Source organism: Phalacrocorax carbo, chromosome 3 (assembly GCF_963921805.1).
Source record: "Phalacrocorax carbo chromosome 3, bPhaCar2.1, whole genome shotgun sequence".
NCBI classification, from domain to species: Eukaryota; Metazoa; Chordata; class Aves; order Suliformes; family Phalacrocoracidae; genus Phalacrocorax; species Phalacrocorax carbo.
In genome coordinates, this window is record NC_087515.1 from 23,148,840 (window position 1) to 23,169,650 (window position 20,811).

Genomic DNA, 20,811 nt, shown 5'->3' on the forward strand with positions numbered 1-20,811 from the left:
TCCTTAGCCTTTTAATAATACAGGAAACTCCTGTTCAGAGAGGCGGTAGGTTGGAATTTCATCACCACACTTAATGTGGATCTAGGTTTGACTTTTGGAAAGAGGCTGAAGGACAACGTAGGGGTTGCAGGGAGAAGTGAAAGGAAGCATGGCACTGTGTGTCAGTCACAGCCTGGTGCCCCAAGCTGCCACCATCCTTACGGGAACTCCCTCGCAGCTATTACACCTGCGCACCACTGGAAGAAGTGGTTAATGCACAGTTCAGAGGAGGTTTCAAACTGGCACTGATATTTAACTGCTTGTGTTAAACTTATGCATAGCACACAACACACATGAAATGCCTAGCTATCACCAATGGATTTTCCACATAATGTTGTGATTAGCAGCCATATTAGCTCCAGGAGCTACTGCCACCCCACTGCGTTGCTCGCCCCAACATCATCTGTGCACAGGCGTATACCAGCTGATGGTACCCCTTACTTCTGCACTAGTCACCTGCCAGGGAGGTGACTGTCACATCAGGGGAAAGGCACAAGCTAGCAACTTGGTGAAAACAGGCCTGCTCACAGAAACGCTCTGGAGTTACCAGTATAAAGAAACTTGTTCGGAAAACTATGATACTGTTTACGAGCAGGGGGATCTTTTAGGCAACAAGCATTTTATCCTTCTGGGAACCTCAGATGTCCCATACTTCAGAGGTACAACTCACAGGTGTTCTTGGCTTGATCCAATTCTGAACTGTATTCATTGCCAGGCAGTAAAAGAGAGATCCTAGGGAAAGACCACCATGGATGGTGGAAAGACCCATTAAAATATGGGGTTGGGAGCCAAGACCTCCCTGCTGAATCTGGGCACTGCCTGCTGCTTCTACCTCTGGGGTAGCCAGCAGGACCTGCTGTCAATACATTCAGTCCTCTAGAAAACAGTCTCCGCTAGAGCCGAAGGTGGCTCAGACACATAGTTAAGGAAAATGAGTTTCAAAATGCACCGCCTCAAATCTAGAAGCCTCACTGAGGATGCTCTGTCTTCCAGCCTGGACCCTGGTGGATGCACATGTCCTTGGCTCGTGCTAGTAAAGGTAGCCACCCCCCAAAAAAAAAAACCAAAAAATTAAAACCAGAAACAAACCAGTCAGATGGAGCTCTCACGTGCCACCTAGGAAAGTAAAATAAAGCCAGGAAGCCTACTGTTACTGGACTTAGGAAACAGTATCAACAAAACAATCAACAGCCTGTTATTGAACTTGCTGAGCATCTACCCTCTCAGTTTCACTTGATTAGTGTCACCATTTTAACTAAATTATTCTCTGTAAAAAGGTTTTCTGGAGCCAAGCCCATAAACCAATGATCCATGAAAAACCATTAGGACTATTTCCTTTTCACAAATTATGTAAGCAACAAAGACCCTATCAGTCAGGGCTGGAAGAAACCCATCATACTTTTTCTTTCCTTTTTCTGCCCCCACTTTTGCATACATAACCCCTCAGTAAAAGAGCAGTTTTCTTGCTTGTATGTATTTGGCACATATCAGCCTTTGACTATGTTAAACAGAGTGCTTCCTCACGCATAAAGCATCTATTCTCTCCTCCTCGTGCTCATATGAGCTCTATCCAAACAACCTGAAGAGAGAGGATGTTTAATTAAAAAAAAAATAAAATAATATCATTCTTTGGAAGGCATAAGAAAGGAGGTTTTTAAAAACAGTCATCTGTTCCTGAAAAGCAGCCTAAAGCCTTGTGCTAGCTTTGCCTACCTTTCATGGAGCAGTGTAGCATTTCAGTATAGCACACTTCCCAAGCAGTTTTAATTTAGGGCTGCAGTGATAACACAGTCATCAGTCGAAAAAGTCCTTCCAGAAAATACTTCTGAGCAACAAAATATTAAGATATCCAAGATACACAGAATTCTAGCTTTATGTTTGATGGTAGGGTTTCCCTCTTCCCTGTGCACTGCTCAGGCAGAGCACCTGTGCTCCTTATGGCTGCTTCCTCAAAGGTAGAGGCAACCCTAATGCTCCTTCTCTTCAGTTTTACAAATATCGTTTAACTCAAGTAACCAGCCATCTTATTAACTGTTACTAAAGCCAGATGGGAAAAAAATATATAAACACACATATACATAATATATAAAAATAAATATATGCTTTTATATCTATATATTAATATATAATGCATATTTTATATGTGTGTATATATAATATATATACACGCACACACCTTTTATGTATATATAAATAAATACATGGTCTCACTTTAAAATATTCCCTTCCTATTCTTGCCACAAACTTGTGGTTTTTTGGAAGTTCAAGATTTTCCTTAAGTGGAAGGTGTTTCCATGGGATGCAGTAGTCAAGAGGGTAAAAGCATTTGTAAAAGGGAGGCATAAATCGTGATTAAAGCACAGAACCTATAGTTAAGTAACAAATAGTCTGTTCCCAGCTCTACTTTTTTTTTTATTGTGCAAGTAATGGACAAATGACATTTTCCAGAAGCCCTACAGCAGAGAGCTACCCATCTAGTACCTGAATTCATAAGAACTGGGCATTAGTCTGATCAAGCCTTCAAAAGCCTGAGCCCATAGATATATTTAAAAACAAAACAAAAAACACAGCCAAAAACCAGCCAAACACACACACACACACAAAAAAAACAACCAAACACAAAAACAACCCCAGCATATAAAAATGGCACTTGCTACCCCTTGACTCATGACCTACATGACTTTATAAGTCAGCTTATCACAGTCAGGGCCTTCCTCCTGCCGTTCTCACCTTCCAGCTAAAAATATGATAAAAAGATTCTCTTCATCCAAGTATTACATTCAACCCACAGTCAGGTTTTTAAGTTTAGTAAAGAATATTTCACATCTTAGAAGAGTAACGCAAGCAGACAAAGGTTCCTCAACAGGTATCTGCCACAACAGATCTTTCTGTTGGGCACTTCAGGCCACAATAAAATACAGCCCTTCAGAACTGTCTACTAAAACTTTAATGAAAGACCAGTTTTCTACTGACACAGCTACGCACTCAGGTTCTTGCTGAGTGAAGATCTCTAAAGGATTTTTAAAGTCTCATAAATGCAGACTTATATGATATTAACAAAAATATATATACTGGGAATTATTAACATATGTATATAAAGTATTTCTTTAGCATGAAGTCTTTTTGCATGCCAGAACAACAAGCCTTAATGTATCCTGCCACAGAGTATATTTGTTTTATGCACATTGCAAAATGACCCACCTCTTTTGACCACAATAAAAAGGTGACTGCTTAAATTATTAGATGCTTAGCATTTCCCTAGCAGCCCAAACAAACATCACCATGATTTTAATCTAAACACACATAGTGATATTACTTTATGGAAATTTTTACTTTCTAGACACGTTCACAGGACAGAATCCTCCAAATTTACGCACATATGCGTGTGCTCTCAAGCAGCCTGTACCCCCCACCAGAACAGGAGGACAAGATGCTCCTAAAAAACTGGTATCTTTGTCATGAGTTTTACATATCAAAATGTACGTGCTGAAGTAATGCCTCTTTCACTAGAAAAAATATAAAACAGTTGAGTAAATTCAATACCCTTAGATATCTGTTCACTAACCGCAACCCGGAATAAAGTCAGTTCTTCATCTCGGACCAGGCAGTGAAAAAAAAAAATCTTTACTTAAAGGCCAGGTATATTGTTCCAGCTAAGTGCAAGCCACAAGAAATTCAACTGACATTTACTTTGGCAACCTCACACAAATCAAGATCACCCATTCTGCCTTCAAAAAGGGATTTAGTTAATGGGACGTTGTTCATTTCTAAGTATGCCAATTCACACAAACTTGGTTTTCAATAGAAAAACTCATAGACGAAAGCTATTTCAATCTCCCTTGGAAGAAAAGAAGCTTTTTGTGAAAGTTGGCAATGTCCTTTGCCTTTTGTCCAATTAAGAGGACAAAGTCCATGCAGCAGAGATGGAACTAGCTATACAAGAAAAACCCTGAGAGCACAGAACAATCTGTGCTGCAACCTGTAACTGCAAGGACAAAACAACCTTTCTTTAACCAAAGCACAATGAAATGGGCAAAGCCACAAATAAAAAGTAAGCCTGTCTAAGCATTGTACAGAAAAAAGACAAGACAAAACAAAACCAAAAGTTCTCAATTCCCCCACTCCACAAATAAAACCAAAAAAAACTGTATAAAGAGCATACAGAAAACTGCTGCTAAAGAGAAAAAGCAACAAACATCAGCACTGCTCTCCCGTTCAGAGGGGAAGAGTGAGTTAGGACGAGCAAGGCAGCATCTTGCCTGGCCATGATGTGTCCTGGCATCCCGCAGCAGTAACCAACAGCTCCAGCACACACCGTGCACTTGCCACAGATGGCTCTCTGAAGTCTTTCCTGCTTTCCAAGCCATAAACGCTTTTGCTGCACTTCTCTGTTTCTTAGGAGCTACCCCACAACTGATCACAGCTCTGAGTCTCTGGATTAGAAACATTTCAAAGGCAGTTGTGTTAAATCTTCCTATCTTCTCCTATTTGAAAATCGGCACATGCAGAGTAAACTTTGATAATCTTCACACAAATGTATTTGGGTGTTTAATTCTCAGGGCAGGTTAAGAAATGGATGTTCTTTCCATGACTAGAGAATTTTCCTTGAGCTAATTGAAAACAGGCGTATTTTGAGTAACATACACTACTGCCAATAGTCTTGCAGGGAGGTAATGCAAGAATGATTTATGGGCTGTGAATATCATGTAAATCTGTCTTCAAGTAAAAGGATCATGTCTGCGTAGAGTAAATTTAAGTACTCAATTATCAACGCTTTTAATTTTACGTATTTCCTAATTAAGCAAAAAAACCACAGCATACCCTAGCCTTTCTCAGAGGTTGTCACACACCAAGTAAATGGGTATCACTATATCTAAAAACAGCCAGAAAACCAATGCTCAATTAAAACATTCTTAAATTAGATTATTTAATGTTTTTTTCCAAGTCTTTTACCATCCCATTTTCACATCACCTTAGCATTCACCACTTTCTGGCTCAAGGGGAAGGCAATAATAGTCAATCTCCTGGAAGCTAGAAGAGGTTTTTCATTTGTAGCAGCTGTTGTATACCTCCTCTTACTCCCTGCCTTTTCCAGCAAGCATTTTTTATTTCATTTTAATTTTGGGCCTGTGATTTCTGACTATTATAGAGACAGAAAAAAAATCAATTTATTCAAGGAAACTTTCAATAAACACCAAGCATCTGAACAACTACCCTGATTCCTGATGGAAGTACATTCCCCAAACTTCTGAGGCACATAGAGTTTTCTTTTGTTTACCATTTGGGAGACATCACTCCTGAGCATCTGGATCTTGTTCCAGGTATCTTCTATCTACCACATAACAGGCTTACTTCAAGTAAAGCTGAAGCTATTCTCTCTGCAGATACTCACTGTCTCCTAGACAGATGCACGCTCTGACCACACTGAGCGCAGTAGATCCCTGTTTGCATTGTAGCAGGCAAGTCAACATGTATCAATGACTGGGAATACATTCGGTGAGGAAACTGATTTTTTTTCCCTAATGGAAAAACACACTAAAGACTTGGGTAACCATATTAAAAATCTTTTTAAAAAAGAAGAAAAAAAGTTTCTGAATCTGGTGGTCATTGAGCTAGTCGTATAATGCTGCACATGTGAAAACCCTGGGTTTCTAAATTCCTTTTCCTAGTCCACGCATAGCGGAAACTACAGTTTAGTCCCTCAAGGTACAGAATATGCTTGTATCATCGACCAGCTCCTCCAAGGGACTTAAGGAAGGAGTAGTGTTGAGTAGCTCTAGAAGTCGTCAAGTCAGAAAAAGCAGGAACATTAGAAAAAGAAACATGACATTCTTGGCAAGTTAGAGAGAAAAAAAGTCTATTTTTGTAAATTACAAATTTTGCATGCCCATTGTAACTCAGTGACAGTGGACTGTGCCGATGAACGTCACATTAAATATGTCACCTGCTTTCAACGAGGGTCTTTGGCAGCTGTCCCATAGTTTGGCAGTAAATTGGGGCAGTAGGAAGATGAGGCATAGCTGAATGCAGCGACAAACTACAGAGGCTCCACACACTACTACTATAGCTTCTTCACAAGTCATTTTTTAAAGGACTGCTTGCTTTATTTATTTCTGCTGTAAACAAGGGTTTGACCCCTGGCATTGCATCTTGCTGGCGAGAAGTATTAACAACGCACTAAATGCTCTCCATGACCACAGCTCTTAATTTCAGGCCCCTATGTTCAGCAAATATTCAAAAAAGATGCTTAAAGCACTTATGGGCTTGACAAATTAGCATTTACATCTATGGGGCAAATTTCAGAAGCCTCAGTACAAAACTTTCTTATTTGATAATTAAAAGCCGCATGTGTATGCATGTGCATAAATATGGATCGCTCCAGGCAGAAATGCATGGATCTGCTTTTGAAATTCTGATCCTCCAGGACTCTATTTCAAAACTCTGTTTTTCCCCCAAAGCAATTATAACAGCTAATTTATAATTACATGCTTACTTTCAGTCTGATAATAGTGAGAAGATACGCTAATCAGAGACCCAGTCCTGTACTCACCAGAGCACAGGAACAGAGGCCCATATACATGGGTACAGCACAGGCAAAGGGACCAGCTCAGGAGCTCAGCACGTCAATAGTTATATATGCTTCAGAACTGTAATTGCTGTCCAAAAAACTATTAATTTTGAAGGGATTCTTACAAATCCATAATTACAGAAAAGCAAATCCTCGTCATAAAGCAGTGAAAACTATATTCACACGGTCCTAGAGGGAGCCCTTTCAGCAGCATGGCTCATTAGAAAGGTATCCTTGCATTAAACAGCAATACCAAAGACAAATGCTAATGCAATACCCCGGAGCCACACTGAAAGCTGTATTATGGCAGTGAAGATGTACCTACTTAGTCTGATCCAGTATCCCTGTGCAATGGAATGCAGTTGAAGCATAGTTATAGCTTTCTACATCGTTTTTCAGATATCAGTCACAGCTCATTATGAAATCCTATTCTACAAAGCCCACACCATCCGCACCATGCAACATTTCTGAATATTGAGCATCATCCCTACCACAATGATTGGGAAGAGAATCCATTTATCCTTCTGCCGTCCAGTTACCTTAACACAAAACTACCGCAAACCTCAACAGTACTTGCTGCTGCTTTTTCCTCTGAAACTCTGTATTTCTTTAGCACAGCTTCACTGCAGAAGGAAGAAAGAAAACTGCCTCATGTTTTGCTGGAAAAGGAATATAGCTATGAACAAAGGTTAAAACTGAAGACTTGAAACTGCTTAGCAGAGGTGTGGCTGCTGAAACCTGACATAGTTGCGTCACCAAGATTTTACTTTGGCAAACACAGCTTCCTGAATTCAAACAAATATTAGACAGAACTATCTTTTGTTCCAGCAATAAGCAATTATTGCACAGACGTGCTTTCAAGGTCACTAGCGGGAAGAGTAAACTACACCAGGACGTGTCAGTCATAAGTAACGTTTTAAAAAAAGTTAACATCAAGCAATACATATTTAAAGCCTTCCACACTTAGCAGGATGCAACGTGCTTACTTCCTTCCAACTGACCACAAATAAACATGAACAAAAAGATCCATTAAAAAGGCAATAAATATTTTAGAGGTTCATATTCTTCTCTATTACACCTCTTTTTTAACATTCCTTACAACAAAAATTATTTTTGCATTTCTTTGGCAAAGTAAAACAAAATTACATGTCTCGTTTTAATGATTTAATAAAGAAGAAAATGTTGCCTTCAAAACAATTTTAAGAACAGGAAAAACAATTCCATTATATTAGGAACTCTAATGCAAATGTATATTTGGAAAAGAAACATTTCCTTATTTATTAATAAATGCTATGTAACCTATATCAATATTCCTCCTAAAACCAGAATATCTAATTACAAGTATTGTTCTATTCATATTAATAAAAACACTTATATTTAACAAATGCCAAGTCAAAAGTTGCAACCATTCCTACAAACACCACTTAGTCTCTTCAGGAGTGCAATAAATGCATTCAGATTACTATTGACAAAAGCAAGCATTAAAAAACAACCTCAAAGAAAACACAGTTTTTAAAACAGACATTACAGGCAAAATTACTGAAAGAAAAAAACAGCACAAAGGCTTTAGAAGAGATATAAAGTACCCTTCTTAAGTATTTAAAACAACTTCTATTAAGAGTAAGGAGGAAGATGATCCCACATTTGCCTGGCAGGGAGCTTTTGTATCTTCTTGAAATCAGCCGATGATCTCTGAAGTTAAATACAAGAGATTGGACTAGACAGACTACTGTATGTTCTCATACTGAAGGTGGTCATGTGTGTGGAGAGTATCGCTATGGGCTTTCCTACACAATTTTTAAAAACAGCAGTTTCTTTTAATTCATCTGCGTGTTCCTCCTTCAGTTACTGTGAACTGAATATTGCCAACTGAATACGGAGTGATAATGAAGAAAATGTGATTGCGGGTTTGGGGTTTTTTGGGGGGTTTTTTTGCCTTTGACAAATGTACAAGTTGTCATGTCTAGTTCTTCAGTACATTTAACTATACTTCAGGATGCACAACTAACACTTCAGCTTTACTGTCCTTCAGATGATACAACGCTACCCAAACATTTCAAGAGGTTTTGATAAGACACTGTTTGCCAGCGGTTACTAGATTTAAAAATGCTTTCAAAGAACCTAACACAGGAGAATCATACTCGTAGATCTCACTGGGCACAGAGGGCTGAAGAAAACAACTGGAACTGGTAGATTCACTGCTTTCAATGAACATATTCTCTCTCCACACACGTACACCCACAAGCAATGATTAACTCCTGTAATTCAATCCAAACAGTAATAAAAGGGCTTTTTCCCCCTAAGCAGAAAAGTTCAAGCACCTTCCTTTCTCAAGCCTCAGGAACATGTTATTGAGATAACACTTTGACATGAGGCCTCCTCATGCCCAAGAAAGTACATTACATCCATAACACAGACTTTGAGGTGTGGGGTTTCTACTTGGACACATCTGCACAAGCAATTCACACCTAAAGGATCTAGACATACATACCTGGGGGTAAAAAAAAGAAAAATGTTACAAATCCAGGATAAAGGCAACAGGCATGTAAACTGCTTTGCAGATGTGCTCTGTAACACACAGTGAATGAGAGAATACTTGTTAAATACATTATAAAGTTTAAATCCCCTCTGAAAAAATATTTCATTCCATTTGATACTCTCTAATGGCAATTGGTTAGGGTTTAACCTCACCACCAAAGAAAAGGTTATTTCATAATCATAAACTATGAAGCTCCCTGTACCACAACAGCAGGCATGGCCAGCCCACGTCCTACAAATTCAGCTTATAATTTCTACATCATGTTTTGAACCTTCACAGAAGATCTCAGAATTTTCAAGGAGTGACAAGAAGATCCAACTTGCCCAACGTGACATCACTGACTTCTGTTTAGTAAGAGAAGAGTTGTATGTGACAACTTCAAGATTGATTCCATTGTACCAGTCTTTGCTGAGCCCTCAGATTTTTATTTGCATACCTGAGACAGAAATTCATGTGCTACAGGGCAGATCTCAACTCCTCACAAGTCTTTCCCTTGGTGACAGGAGTGGCTGCAAAGTAGCCGGATTTGGGCAGACGAAGGCAACATGGCTCTAGCAGTCACTGCTGCTTGGAAGCACTTGAACTGCTAAGACAGCTCAGTTTCCAGCCAGAGCAACTCCTGTTTATATTCACAGAACTAAGAGCCCATGACATCTCCATCAGTGCTACAGCCTTGTACCAACTTTCTAAAAGTGGGAGAGAAGACACTTGTATGTTCACAAGACAAGTTGCTCCTGGTGATTTTCCCACGCAAAAGTCAAGCAACATACAAATAAAAGCATTTAAGTTTTGGGTTTTGGGTTGTTTTTGTTTTTTGTTTGTTTGTTTGTTTCGGGTTTGGTTTTTTTGGTTGTTGTTTTTGTTTGTTTTTAAAGGAAGTAAACAAATACTCCTCCCATTTCAGGAGGACCTGATACACACTCAGGTCACAAGCTGCCCATGCAGTAGAGCTGTACTTCAGAAAAAAAAATTCTATCGGGTGAGACTAAACGTGAATCTAACCTGCACCATGTCTTTAAAAATGGACAGCATTTGCTTCTTCATGTTAATAACACATTCAGAGATGCTTTCTTCTGGAGGGGAAAAAACAAAACCTCTGAACACCTCTGAAATGTGCTTATGCCCAAAACCATTATAATTCTACAGTTTTCTAAAAACAGATTATTTACTGTAACACCTCCTACTTACTGCTCATATTTATGTCTAAATCATCTCAATTCTCAGGAGAGTTCTCAGCTTCAGTAGCCTGCGAAGGGGATATGTTTTTCAATATAAATACTAAATCTGTGAGAACAAGGATAAGGAAAAAGAGTGGGTGGGAGTTAACTTCCTTTTCCTTGGATTTAGTTTCACTGAGTGTTCATTGTTCACAGGAGATGTTCTACCTTTCCATTGTCTCATACGCTTCCCCCACCCCCCTTTTTTTTTTTTCTATTGATCCCTTGCAGATGACCACTAAGATAAAGCAATCTATTTTCTTCCATGTACTTAAAATTTGGTTGCCCAATTCTGAATTTAGAATTTACATCAAGATCCTCTTTTATCTGTAAACTCAGGTTTGTCGTGCCCCCTTCTCTCACAAATTAAGACAGTAATTAAGCCTCTGTAAATCCTCTTAGTCCAATGGGCTGTCCGTGTCTCCTCATTCGTGCTGCTTCATCAGCTTTCTCTGCATTTTTTCATAAACCTGCCTAGCTTAACCAAATTAAATCACTGACTGTTTGGAACAGGGCAACCCCGTCATCCTTAAATTCTACCAGAATTCTTTAGCATACCCAACTGGTCACAACAGGTTGCTGTGCTTCAATGCACCAGCTTAAGCATCTTTTTATTTAACATCCTAAAGCCTGACAGTAATTCATTCTTATTAACAAGGAAAAAAAACAAAACCCCCATAGAACTAGAGTACTTACCACAACAGTCCCACCTAATTTTTTCCTTTATCTATTGGTGAAGGAACTATTTCACTTCTTTCCTATTTTTGTAAGGTGACACATTACGAAGTAGACCATCTGCTTCACAGAGTTATTACCCTTCTGATTTCCTTCTCATATGTTTGCCTGATTTATGGCTTTCTGTATTGGTTTCACTCGGGTTGAATTCCCCTTTTCTGAAGGGCCTTTGTTGACTCAACCTTGGTGTACCACTCTGCCTTCCTGCTTCCCTTTTGTCTTTTTTTTTCCCCTCCAGTCATATGTATCCTTTCTGAGACCAGATGTTACTTAAACTTTTATGACCTAAATTTAAACTATTCAAGTTTCTTTGCTTCCCAAGCCAAATTTTTGATGGCACACTTCTGACTGAAGGGGTAGGAGGGCAGGAATTGAATCCTTCCTCCACAAGATTCACTGGGATTGTTTGGGCATGGCATTAGTTACCAGTTCAGGGTTACCACTTCAGCAGTACTCTTGCATGTTATATTTAGGAAAATATCTAGAAAAAAAACTTTCATAAGTAAAGAAGACAAACATCATGGCTTAGTTTCCTTTGTCTATCACAGAGATTTTCAGAACATTTTTGACTCTGAACTAATCTGCTTTCACTTTAAATAAGTAAAGGGGGGGAGATAGAAGAGAGAGATCTTTCTAAAATGTTAATTGGTGTTTGTTTGTTTGTTTTAAATCACAGTCCGCACACATCTAAGTTTCAATAATCACAACTGATGTAACAGAACTTGGCCAAACCCAGTCAGCTGCCTCTGTACTTACTGCATATAAAAGGCAGGCATTCAAAACTGCAGAAACCTGTTAAAGCACGTTGTGCAGCTTAGCTCATCTTTCCAGACCAGTATGTACTACCAAAATCCAGTAAATACTTTTTATTGCAGAACTGTATAAAATAGTTCTTTTACCAGAAAAAAAAGTCGTCCTCCTTCATGCTTAGGGTTGTAAGAAACACAGAGTAGTAAAACACAAAAAGGAAGAGTGTCTCTCAAAACCAAGAGATTTAAAATCCTACAGCTAACCAGAATGAAGTATGAGAAAATGTTCCATTTACCATAAGCAAAAAACCCCCACCTGGGTGAAAGTTTAGTTTTCTGCAACGTGCCTCCTCTACAGTATTATAATCATACTCTAAAACATTTTATTCAGCTTCCTAATTTTTCCTCTTCCAAGTTAAATGTAATCCTGCTGTTTCAAGCACACATATTATACAATTCAGTACCTCCCCAAAGTAACGTACAGTACAAACAAATGTAACCCTATACTGGAACATGTAGTTTCAGTGTATTTCCAACAGACCAGTCACTCAAGTCTGTTTTAGAAGAAACAGGAGAAGCACCGGACTGAGGAGTGATGTACCACACTAAACGAGGGCCAGCTGAAGGGATGGATGCCTCAAAAAGTAAACATCTGCTTGGAAACAGCGTATGCACACTTGTGTGTGTACGTGGCTATCTTAACAGAGACAAACTACATTTTCATTACTTTTTCTTCTTAACAATGCCATTATTTTTACTTTACACCTAAAAGAAAATCACAGTGAGAGAAACAGCAGAAAATAAACAAAAGTCTCAAACATTGGAGCTGACATTTCATTTATGGAAGTTATACTTTAGTTTCACACCTCCAAGCTAAGCTTTAAACGTTTAGGTCAATAACTACTTAGCCTACTGGAACACCCATTTATGCTCTTTTTTTAAATATCAACTATATTGAAGCAAAACACAAAACTCAGGGAAGCAGAGAACAAAAATATTATTCTACAACTAAAGCAAAACAGAAAAGATGAATGTGTAGTTATTTTTAAGCGCCTCTGTGGAAGTTGTACAAGATATTTCATGCTATGGTTCCTTTAGTCAACCTATGAGCAAGCACATGCAGTAACGCATAATCAGTATTTGATGAAGGATGCGTTTATTTCTGAATCTCCAAGAGTTGCAAGCAAGAGATTCTGGCTCTAGCACACACAATTAGAAAGACATGTTATTTCAGATCAGTCCTGTTACAGCAAGTTAAAATAAAAAAAGCTCACAGTGAGTCTTTCCATGAAATGGGTTTATTTTGCTCCACTGCCAATATAAAAAGATATTAGAAGCTGTACTTAGTATTGACCCAAACATCAACAAGTGCAGCAATTTTTTCAACTTGGAAAAATTACAGTAACGTCTTTTTTACAAGTTTTCTCTTCCTAAACAGCAAGCTACGGGTTAGAAATTCTTCAGTGTCAAGAGTAGTCTCCCCCATCCTGTACCCTATTCTTTAATTTTTTTTTTTTTTATCCTGCCCTGTAAACAGGCAATAAGACTACATCATTTCCAAAGTAAGCAATGCAATAAGCCTCCAAAACTGCCAAAACACCCATGTATAATTTCACTTGTAAAAAACCCAGTCAAACAAAAAAAAACCCACCAACCCTCACCCCCACTCTACCAAATTCCTTTTCACATTATACATCCAGTTCTCTTCCCTGAGGAACAAAAACTGAAGAAAGCACACGGACACCTAACAACCTTTTCAGAAAGCACTTATTTAATTAGACCAGGGCTCGTGACAAATCAGTCAAAATACTGTATTTTAGTTAAAGATAACTACCTCTTCTTTTCCATGTAAACAAACCACTAGCCTCTTTATTCAGTGAGAAACTGCAAACTTGTTTTGCCCCAAGACAGTTAAAGTCACCTTTTACTTGCACCATTCGATAATATTTACAGATTCTTTTTATTTACAGATTTCCTTTCCTTAGTGCAATTTAATCTGTACCTGAAGTGCAGACACTACTTAAGTTAGAACAACACATAAAAATGGATGAGTTATTTTATAACCTGAATGGTGAACACAGATTTCTCCACATTAACTATTTCTGTGTGAGTACAGGGGGAGTGGGTGTGGGGGGGTGGTCGTTCACAGAAGTTAAATTTGTCAATAGTCTTTAGAGCATCAGCCGAAGGAGGCATGTTCTTGCACAAGACATTATTTTAAGCTTGCTGAAAACTGATGCAACACATAAATGCACATCTTCCTTTATTATTTTTAGCATGGGGATCCACCTTCCTGCTGCCCCAAGCTACACCAAGGGAATACTTAAATAATCTTCCAGTAAGAAAGAATTCTGCATGCTTACTAGACAAGATAATTACCACTGCCCTTACAGTACATGCTAATTGTACTTGGCTACAGATGGTTAAACAAATACATCCAGAGACTCGCCATCTGACTTTCAAGCCACATACAGTGAAATTCACATCTTATAAATATTTAACTGGAAGTAAAAACGATAAGGCTTATCATAACTGTCACAGCTTCATGCAACTGAATCAATTAACAATAGAAAACCTTAAGACAATACAGATATGAGGAACTCCCGATTACTCACAAAAACCTAACTGGAACAGATTGCAAGGCAGTTTCCCAGCTCCTGGAGCAAATACCCATGTGATCTCACCAAATCCCGCCAACAAAGAGGAAAAAAAACTGTCGGTCCCTGCCAGCAAGTTGTTATAAGCACCTGCCTGCGGGGGGTAAATAAGAAAATGCAGCAGCAGAGCCAGGGGAGCAGAGGGATGGAGTACAGCAAGAGATGGCACAGGGAGAAAAGGCCAGTGCATCACCAAGGGAGATTTCCAGTTCTTCAGTTCTGATGCTACAAAGTATAATTTGCAGTTTGGATTTTATTTATATGGATGCACGCATAAATACACAGAGCAAACTTCAGTCAGGACTTTAAATCTGCTAGGGGAAACAAACATTCAGGAAAGTAGTGGGAACTTCTGCATTTTTCTTTTGCTTTGTGGTAAAAGTGGCTGAACTGTCTAATTAGATGAATCTTGGGGACTGATCATACAGAAGCCAGTGATGAGATTTCTTAAATTGCCTTTGATTTCAGCTCCGACCTTGTTTTTAATTCCATTTATTCTTTCATTTTAACTCTAGCTATGCTCCCATTTCTTCTGACAATTTCTGGGCATCCCTTCATGTAACAAAGAAAATAATATTTTTCCATTCTAGCTTTCTGCCCCCAGCAGAAATTTTCTCCTTCTTCTACCATGATGTTCACTGAATCTAAAATATAATGCAGTTATGGACTGAACAACCGCTCCAGATCTGCTGCACCCATACAACAGAAAACCCCAAAAGTTTCTGCATTACAGAATTGGCTTTAGACAATCTCGGGTGAGACCACTGCATAACAGGAAAGCAGCAAATCTCAGTTCCAAAACAACACACAAACTTTTCCTTTCTGTTTCAGCAGCTCATAACAAAAACAAGCTCAAAATTCATATTAGATTCATCACCAGCTTTCTTCCTGACAAGGTATTATAGTCTGATGTTTTCAGAGCTCAAGTGCTTTAGTTAGAATCCACGGCCTTATACCTGCCTAAACCACAGAATCCACTGAAATTATGCAAAGCTAAAACCAAAACAAAACAAACCCACCCCCGAAACCCCTAACCTCTTATCTACAAGAACACCAGCTACTAAAAAGACCCACCCCCTCAAAAAACAAACACACATCCCCCCTCAAATAAACCCGAACCCCAAACAGAAAGCTACGTGACAGCCTCAGAAAAAAAAAAACCAAAAGCCGTATGTAATCAGAAGCACGCATTTAAGGCTCAGTATCTTCTGGGATACTAGGGTGTTGTTGGAGGATCACAATAAAAGATTCTAGCAATTGTCTTTCTCAAAACTGCTACTAAGATTTCAAGCTATGGAACTGACAAAAAGGGTACAATGTTTGTACTGTGCTGTTTATTTCATCGGGGGAAAAAATATCAAAAAGATTAGTGAAAGAGCAGAACTTCAACATCATTATCTGATAACGTGTTCTACGTAGTATCACATACACAAGTTCCAGGTATATTTTCACCAATCTAAATCAGTTTTTGATTAAAGACCTCTATTTAGCATGAATGTGATGCTGTCAGTAAAAAAAAACTAAGCTCTCATGCTGACAGTGCCCTCTTAACTATACTTCTGTTTTAAAAAAATAGCGTGTGAAAACCCCACACGCAACCCAATAGTTTCTTCCTCTGGAATTTCTTACAAAGCTGTGGGATGAAAAATTGCAAGTTTTGGATCTCATCACCACCGTTGGTTCATCCAGTCAAACTGCTGTCCATACTCAACCCCACTAGTTCTATTCAACAAACTTACAGATCAGGGTCAGATTTTTATCACAACTTTTTTTGTGCTTATTTCTAACAGCACAAAAGGCAAATTAACCGAAAGCTCAATGCAAGTGTTCCTCAAACTGATGCAGCTGCAAAGTAATTACAAGATTACTACTGATTATTAGAATAGCAATTATATTCTCCAAAATTAACTTGATTTTTAAATTTCAATCATATTGAAAAACCAAGATATTTTAAACACCTTTATAACTGCAAATGAAGGGTTATACCCAGGGACACATGTACCCAATGATCAACAGAACTGCTCAGAAGTCAGTAGTCTTCTCCATACCAGTTAGGGACTTGTGTCAGAAACTTGACGATTACACATGACCTTGACTAAGTCACTACAAAGACCAAGATCTCCAGTGATTACATATAGTGAAAACAGAATAAACTATTTCTGCCTGCGGCACCATAAGGTAAATTCCCAACTGTACATGTGCTTTTCCCTCTCAAATCCCTGACCCATTTTCCCCAACACCAAAGTCCTCCCTTGCTGCAACAGCAGTTAAAAGTGAACTTGCAGCTCCTTTCCAGCAACTCACTGCCCAATTCCACATTCAACCACAACAAGATGAGCTTCAGGCAGGCAACATGTAGAGAGGGGGAGAAAAACCCACTCACTTTCCACTGTCAAAAATAAAAATAAATAATTTTAAAAAACAAAACACCATCACACATCTTCCAGTTTCTTCCTAGTAAGACTTCCTAGTTTACTAGGTAAACTAGGCTGCAGGTTGATAGCTCTCACTTCTTCCCTGTATTTGACAGCAGACTATTTTTAGGAAAGCGACTACTCCTCAAGGTATGGTGAACAGGCTTTTACTCAAAACTGAAGGCATTCTCTTTATTATAAGCACTTCTGTTGGCATCAATCTATACCTCCAGCACCTGCAGCAACAGATCATGATTTTATTCTGTGCTTCCAGCAAACTCAAGTGTTTAAGAATAAAAGGTTAATGCATCTCCACAGCCTCCTTTATATTTGACAAATCAATATCTCTAGTACCATGCACAGCTATATAAATTCATACCTGGAATGGAATTTTTTCCAAATTTGTTGCAAGAATTCTTAGGATTTTGGTTTTGTTTTGTTAAAAAAAGGGAAAGGGAAAGGGAAAGGGAAAGGGAAAGGGAAAGGGAAAGGGAAAGGGAAAGGGAAAGGGAAAGGGAAAGGGAAAGGGAAAGGGAAAGGGAAAGGGAAAGGGAAAGGGAAAGGGAAAGGGAAAGGGAAAGGGAAAGGGAAAGGGAAAGGGAAAGGGAAAGGGAAAGGGAAAGGGAAAGGGAAAGGGAAAGGGAAAGGGAAAGGGAAAGGGAAAGGGAAAGGGAAAGGGAAAGGGAAAGGGAAAGGGAAAGGGAAAGGGAAAGGGAAAGGGGCTCTTCGGAGAGAAGGTGTTTCAGAGTCTTACTATAAAATTCAAACAACTTGTATCAACACTTAGGACAAAAAAATTAATATGTAAATTTTCAATAACAATGTTTTGTTCCTTTCCAGAACACTAGTTCTGATGTCTGGCACCAAATCTTCTTTTGCAGGTGATGTTCTGACCATTAAATTTGATAATAAAAGTCAGTTGTGGCATAACAAAAATTAATGTTCATTCATCAAGATGCCTCATAGAGCAGATAGTGCTTCACCTGGTCAATGGGATGGACATACCCTCACCCTCTTTGTGGATGACATCAAACTGGGGGGCGGGACCAAAATGGCAGGGGTGGGACCAAAATGGCAGGGGCGGGACCAGAGAGATGCCACTCCCCAGCATCAGGAGAAATTGGAAGACCGGCTTGACAGAAGTATAACAATATTCAGCAAAGACAAACTCAGAGTCTTGCAGCAGTGCCAGGATAACCCTACACAGCAGTGCAGGCTGGGATGACCAGCAGAAAGGAGCTGGGGATGCAGGTGAACAAAATCTCCAGGGATCAGCAGGGCACCCTTGCAGCTACCAAGGCTCACCACGCACTGGTCCGTATGAGCAAAAGTACAGCCAACAGGTTGGCAGAAATGATTATTCCCTTCTGGGGGGCAGCTAGACATATGTTCAGTTTGGGGTTCCCTAACAGATAGTCCAACTGGAGAGAAAGCAGTGGAGGGCCATTAAGACAATAAGGAGGCTGCAGCACATCATGCATGAGCACAGACTGTGAGAACTGGGATCCAACTCTACCCTTCACTACCTTGGGGGGCAGGGGCTATTAAGAGGAGCATGTCAAACCCTTTCCAGAGGTGCACAGAGAAGGGGCATGCAGGAGGCAAGCATCACGGGTTGCAACAAGGGAAACTCCAACTCAGCTCTTAACCACCCTCACTGAGGACTTTTTTTTCCTTTTTATCCAAAGGTGTAGCCTTTCCATCCTTGGAGATATTCAAAATTCAACTGGAGCGAGACCCCAAGTAATATGATCCGTCTTTGAAGCCAGCACTGCTGGGGCTGGGGGTTGTTGGACTAGACTGCCTCCAGAGGTTCCAACCTACATTTTCCAGTGAGTCTATGATCTATTCTAGGAGGGCATGCACAGTATAGGATTACAAATGTAATATATCAGCAAGCCAAAATGTACCAACAGCCAAAATGCAAGAATAGATGATCTACTCTACAGCCTTTTGACATACCCTTGTCATCAGATGCTCCAAAATGCTCGTAGGAACTCACAGGAAAGGGGTAGGGGGGATGGGTGGCAAATCTAGAAATGCAAGCACATAGTTTTTCTGACATATCTGTACATAAAGACTTGTACCTTATATGCCTTTTTGTGGCTCACCCTCAATCAACAGTCACAGGTAGCACAGATGATGGTAGTATGGACTTGACTTGAAGGGGAACAAACAGCTGGGACACAAGATAAGTGTTATGGAATGGAAATTTTCTTTTTTAAGATGCTCTCCACTGTTTTATTCCCACTATATCCTACTCTAAAGTCACAATTCAATTATTCATTTGAACAAATCCTGATGTCACTAAATATGTACATATCACCCATTTTGTCTCAGCTAGAAGTACTTCATTGCAGATCATCCCCACAAAAACTTGGGGAAGAAACTTGTTTGTTTAAATAGAAACATCTGATAGATAGCCAAAGTCACAATTAGAAAAAATATGTAACAAACAGCCCAGGGAAAGAAGATTTTCTGTACCACAGCTGATACAACAAACTTTCCTCCAATATAAATGTCCTCCTGGTGTCTCACAGAGCCAGTATGGCTATGTTTGGGAATTGAGAGCACTGGACATGCTGGGCCAGAAATTCAGCTGATCTTAATCAACAGAACCCTGTGAAGTGGATCTGGCCCACTGTGCTTTTGTTGTGCATGTTGAAAAAACTTCTTCAGTGAAGTCTGTGGCGATAACTGATTTACATTGGTGGACAGTCCTCACAACAGAAAGTCTACCAACGAGAATAGAGTAAGAGATGCTTGAGTGAAAATCACTTTAGAAGTTAAAATACTGGAGAATTTATGCACTAAAAGATCTGTAATAAAAAAAATTGAGGTTGAGACATGTTGCAGAGAGGGTACTCAACCATTAGCAAGACTGTCAATTCTTACATTTGGAAAACATAGCCTCTATTTTAAGAGTTTCTGTGTGAGCAGTACAAAAAGATACCGAGCTGGGTGCAATTTATACAAGCACACATGTAAGAAAATGGGAAAAAAAAAAAAAAAAAAAAAAAAACACACAAAAAGAATGGAAGAGGAGAGGAAAATTCTTTCATTATTAGGAAGATTCCCTGTTTCACTGACCAAAACCCTAAGAGACATCTGATGAAAGGAGTACATTCAAATGTGTTGAACAGGTACTGCAGGAATGCTGTCAAAAACAAGGGAAAGATGTTAAATGCTGAACTCCTCACCATTCCTGCCGAGTTGCAAATTAACAGTTTTAGCCTGTGTTACGTTGATGCAAAGCAAAACCACCTACACCAGTAATGTAAGCAATGTGCAAATACACATTAATTCCAACAGGTTTTGCTAGCTCCCTGGTTGCAAAGAAATAAACAAAAAAATAACCCAACTAACATATGTCTGCAAGTTAGCTAACAGGCAAATAATATGCCCTGTATGTACAGATATAAGGTGAGGAAAAAAAAAAAACTCAGAACACAAAAACCCTTTGAGAGAGCAAGCGTGGCAGAGTTCAGTCAGTGACTGAAGATGCCAACACTTACCAGTTTCTAAATTCCTGTCTGCTGGATTGTCAAGTGTCATTTACAAAAATGCAGTCTGAGTGAATGAGTCACACTTCATGACTCAAGATACTGTGGCATCAAAAATTCAGGATTTAAATAGATTCATCTGGTTAAGTCATTCAGAAAAAATGAGAAAAATGGAATAACCATTTAGACATTTGAAGAAAGTATGTAATCACATCTGATATTGATATCACAGTTCATTAAACTAGGAAGGTTATACAGATTATAGGTTTACATGCATCTACTAAAAATATCAAGAAAACATAATTGTACGATTACGCTCTCTTGTCCCCCTGAGGTCTCCTTGTGTCAATCAAGATTTTCTTATTTGGACAACTAAAGTAACCAGATTAG

General features: G+C 39.1%; 1 protein-coding gene across 2 annotated transcripts in view; it reads right to left on the reverse strand.

Moving 5' to 3' along the window:
- Positions 1 to 20,811, reverse strand: part of EML4 (EMAP like 4) — a 162,205-nt gene that overhangs the window by 117,171 nt on the left and 24,223 nt on the right. Inside the window, exon 1 of one of the 2 annotated variants that reach the window (XM_064446132.1) lies at positions 7,099 to 7,138. The exons of the other annotated variant lie outside the window; for it this stretch is intronic. Within the exon in view, the coding sequence (XP_064302202.1) occupies positions 7,099 to 7,123 (25 nt within the window). The 5' untranslated portion in view covers positions 7,124 to 7,138. Of the gene's footprint in view, positions 1 to 7,098; positions 7,139 to 20,811 lie in introns of those variants that run through there. 2 annotated transcript variants of the gene reach the window in all.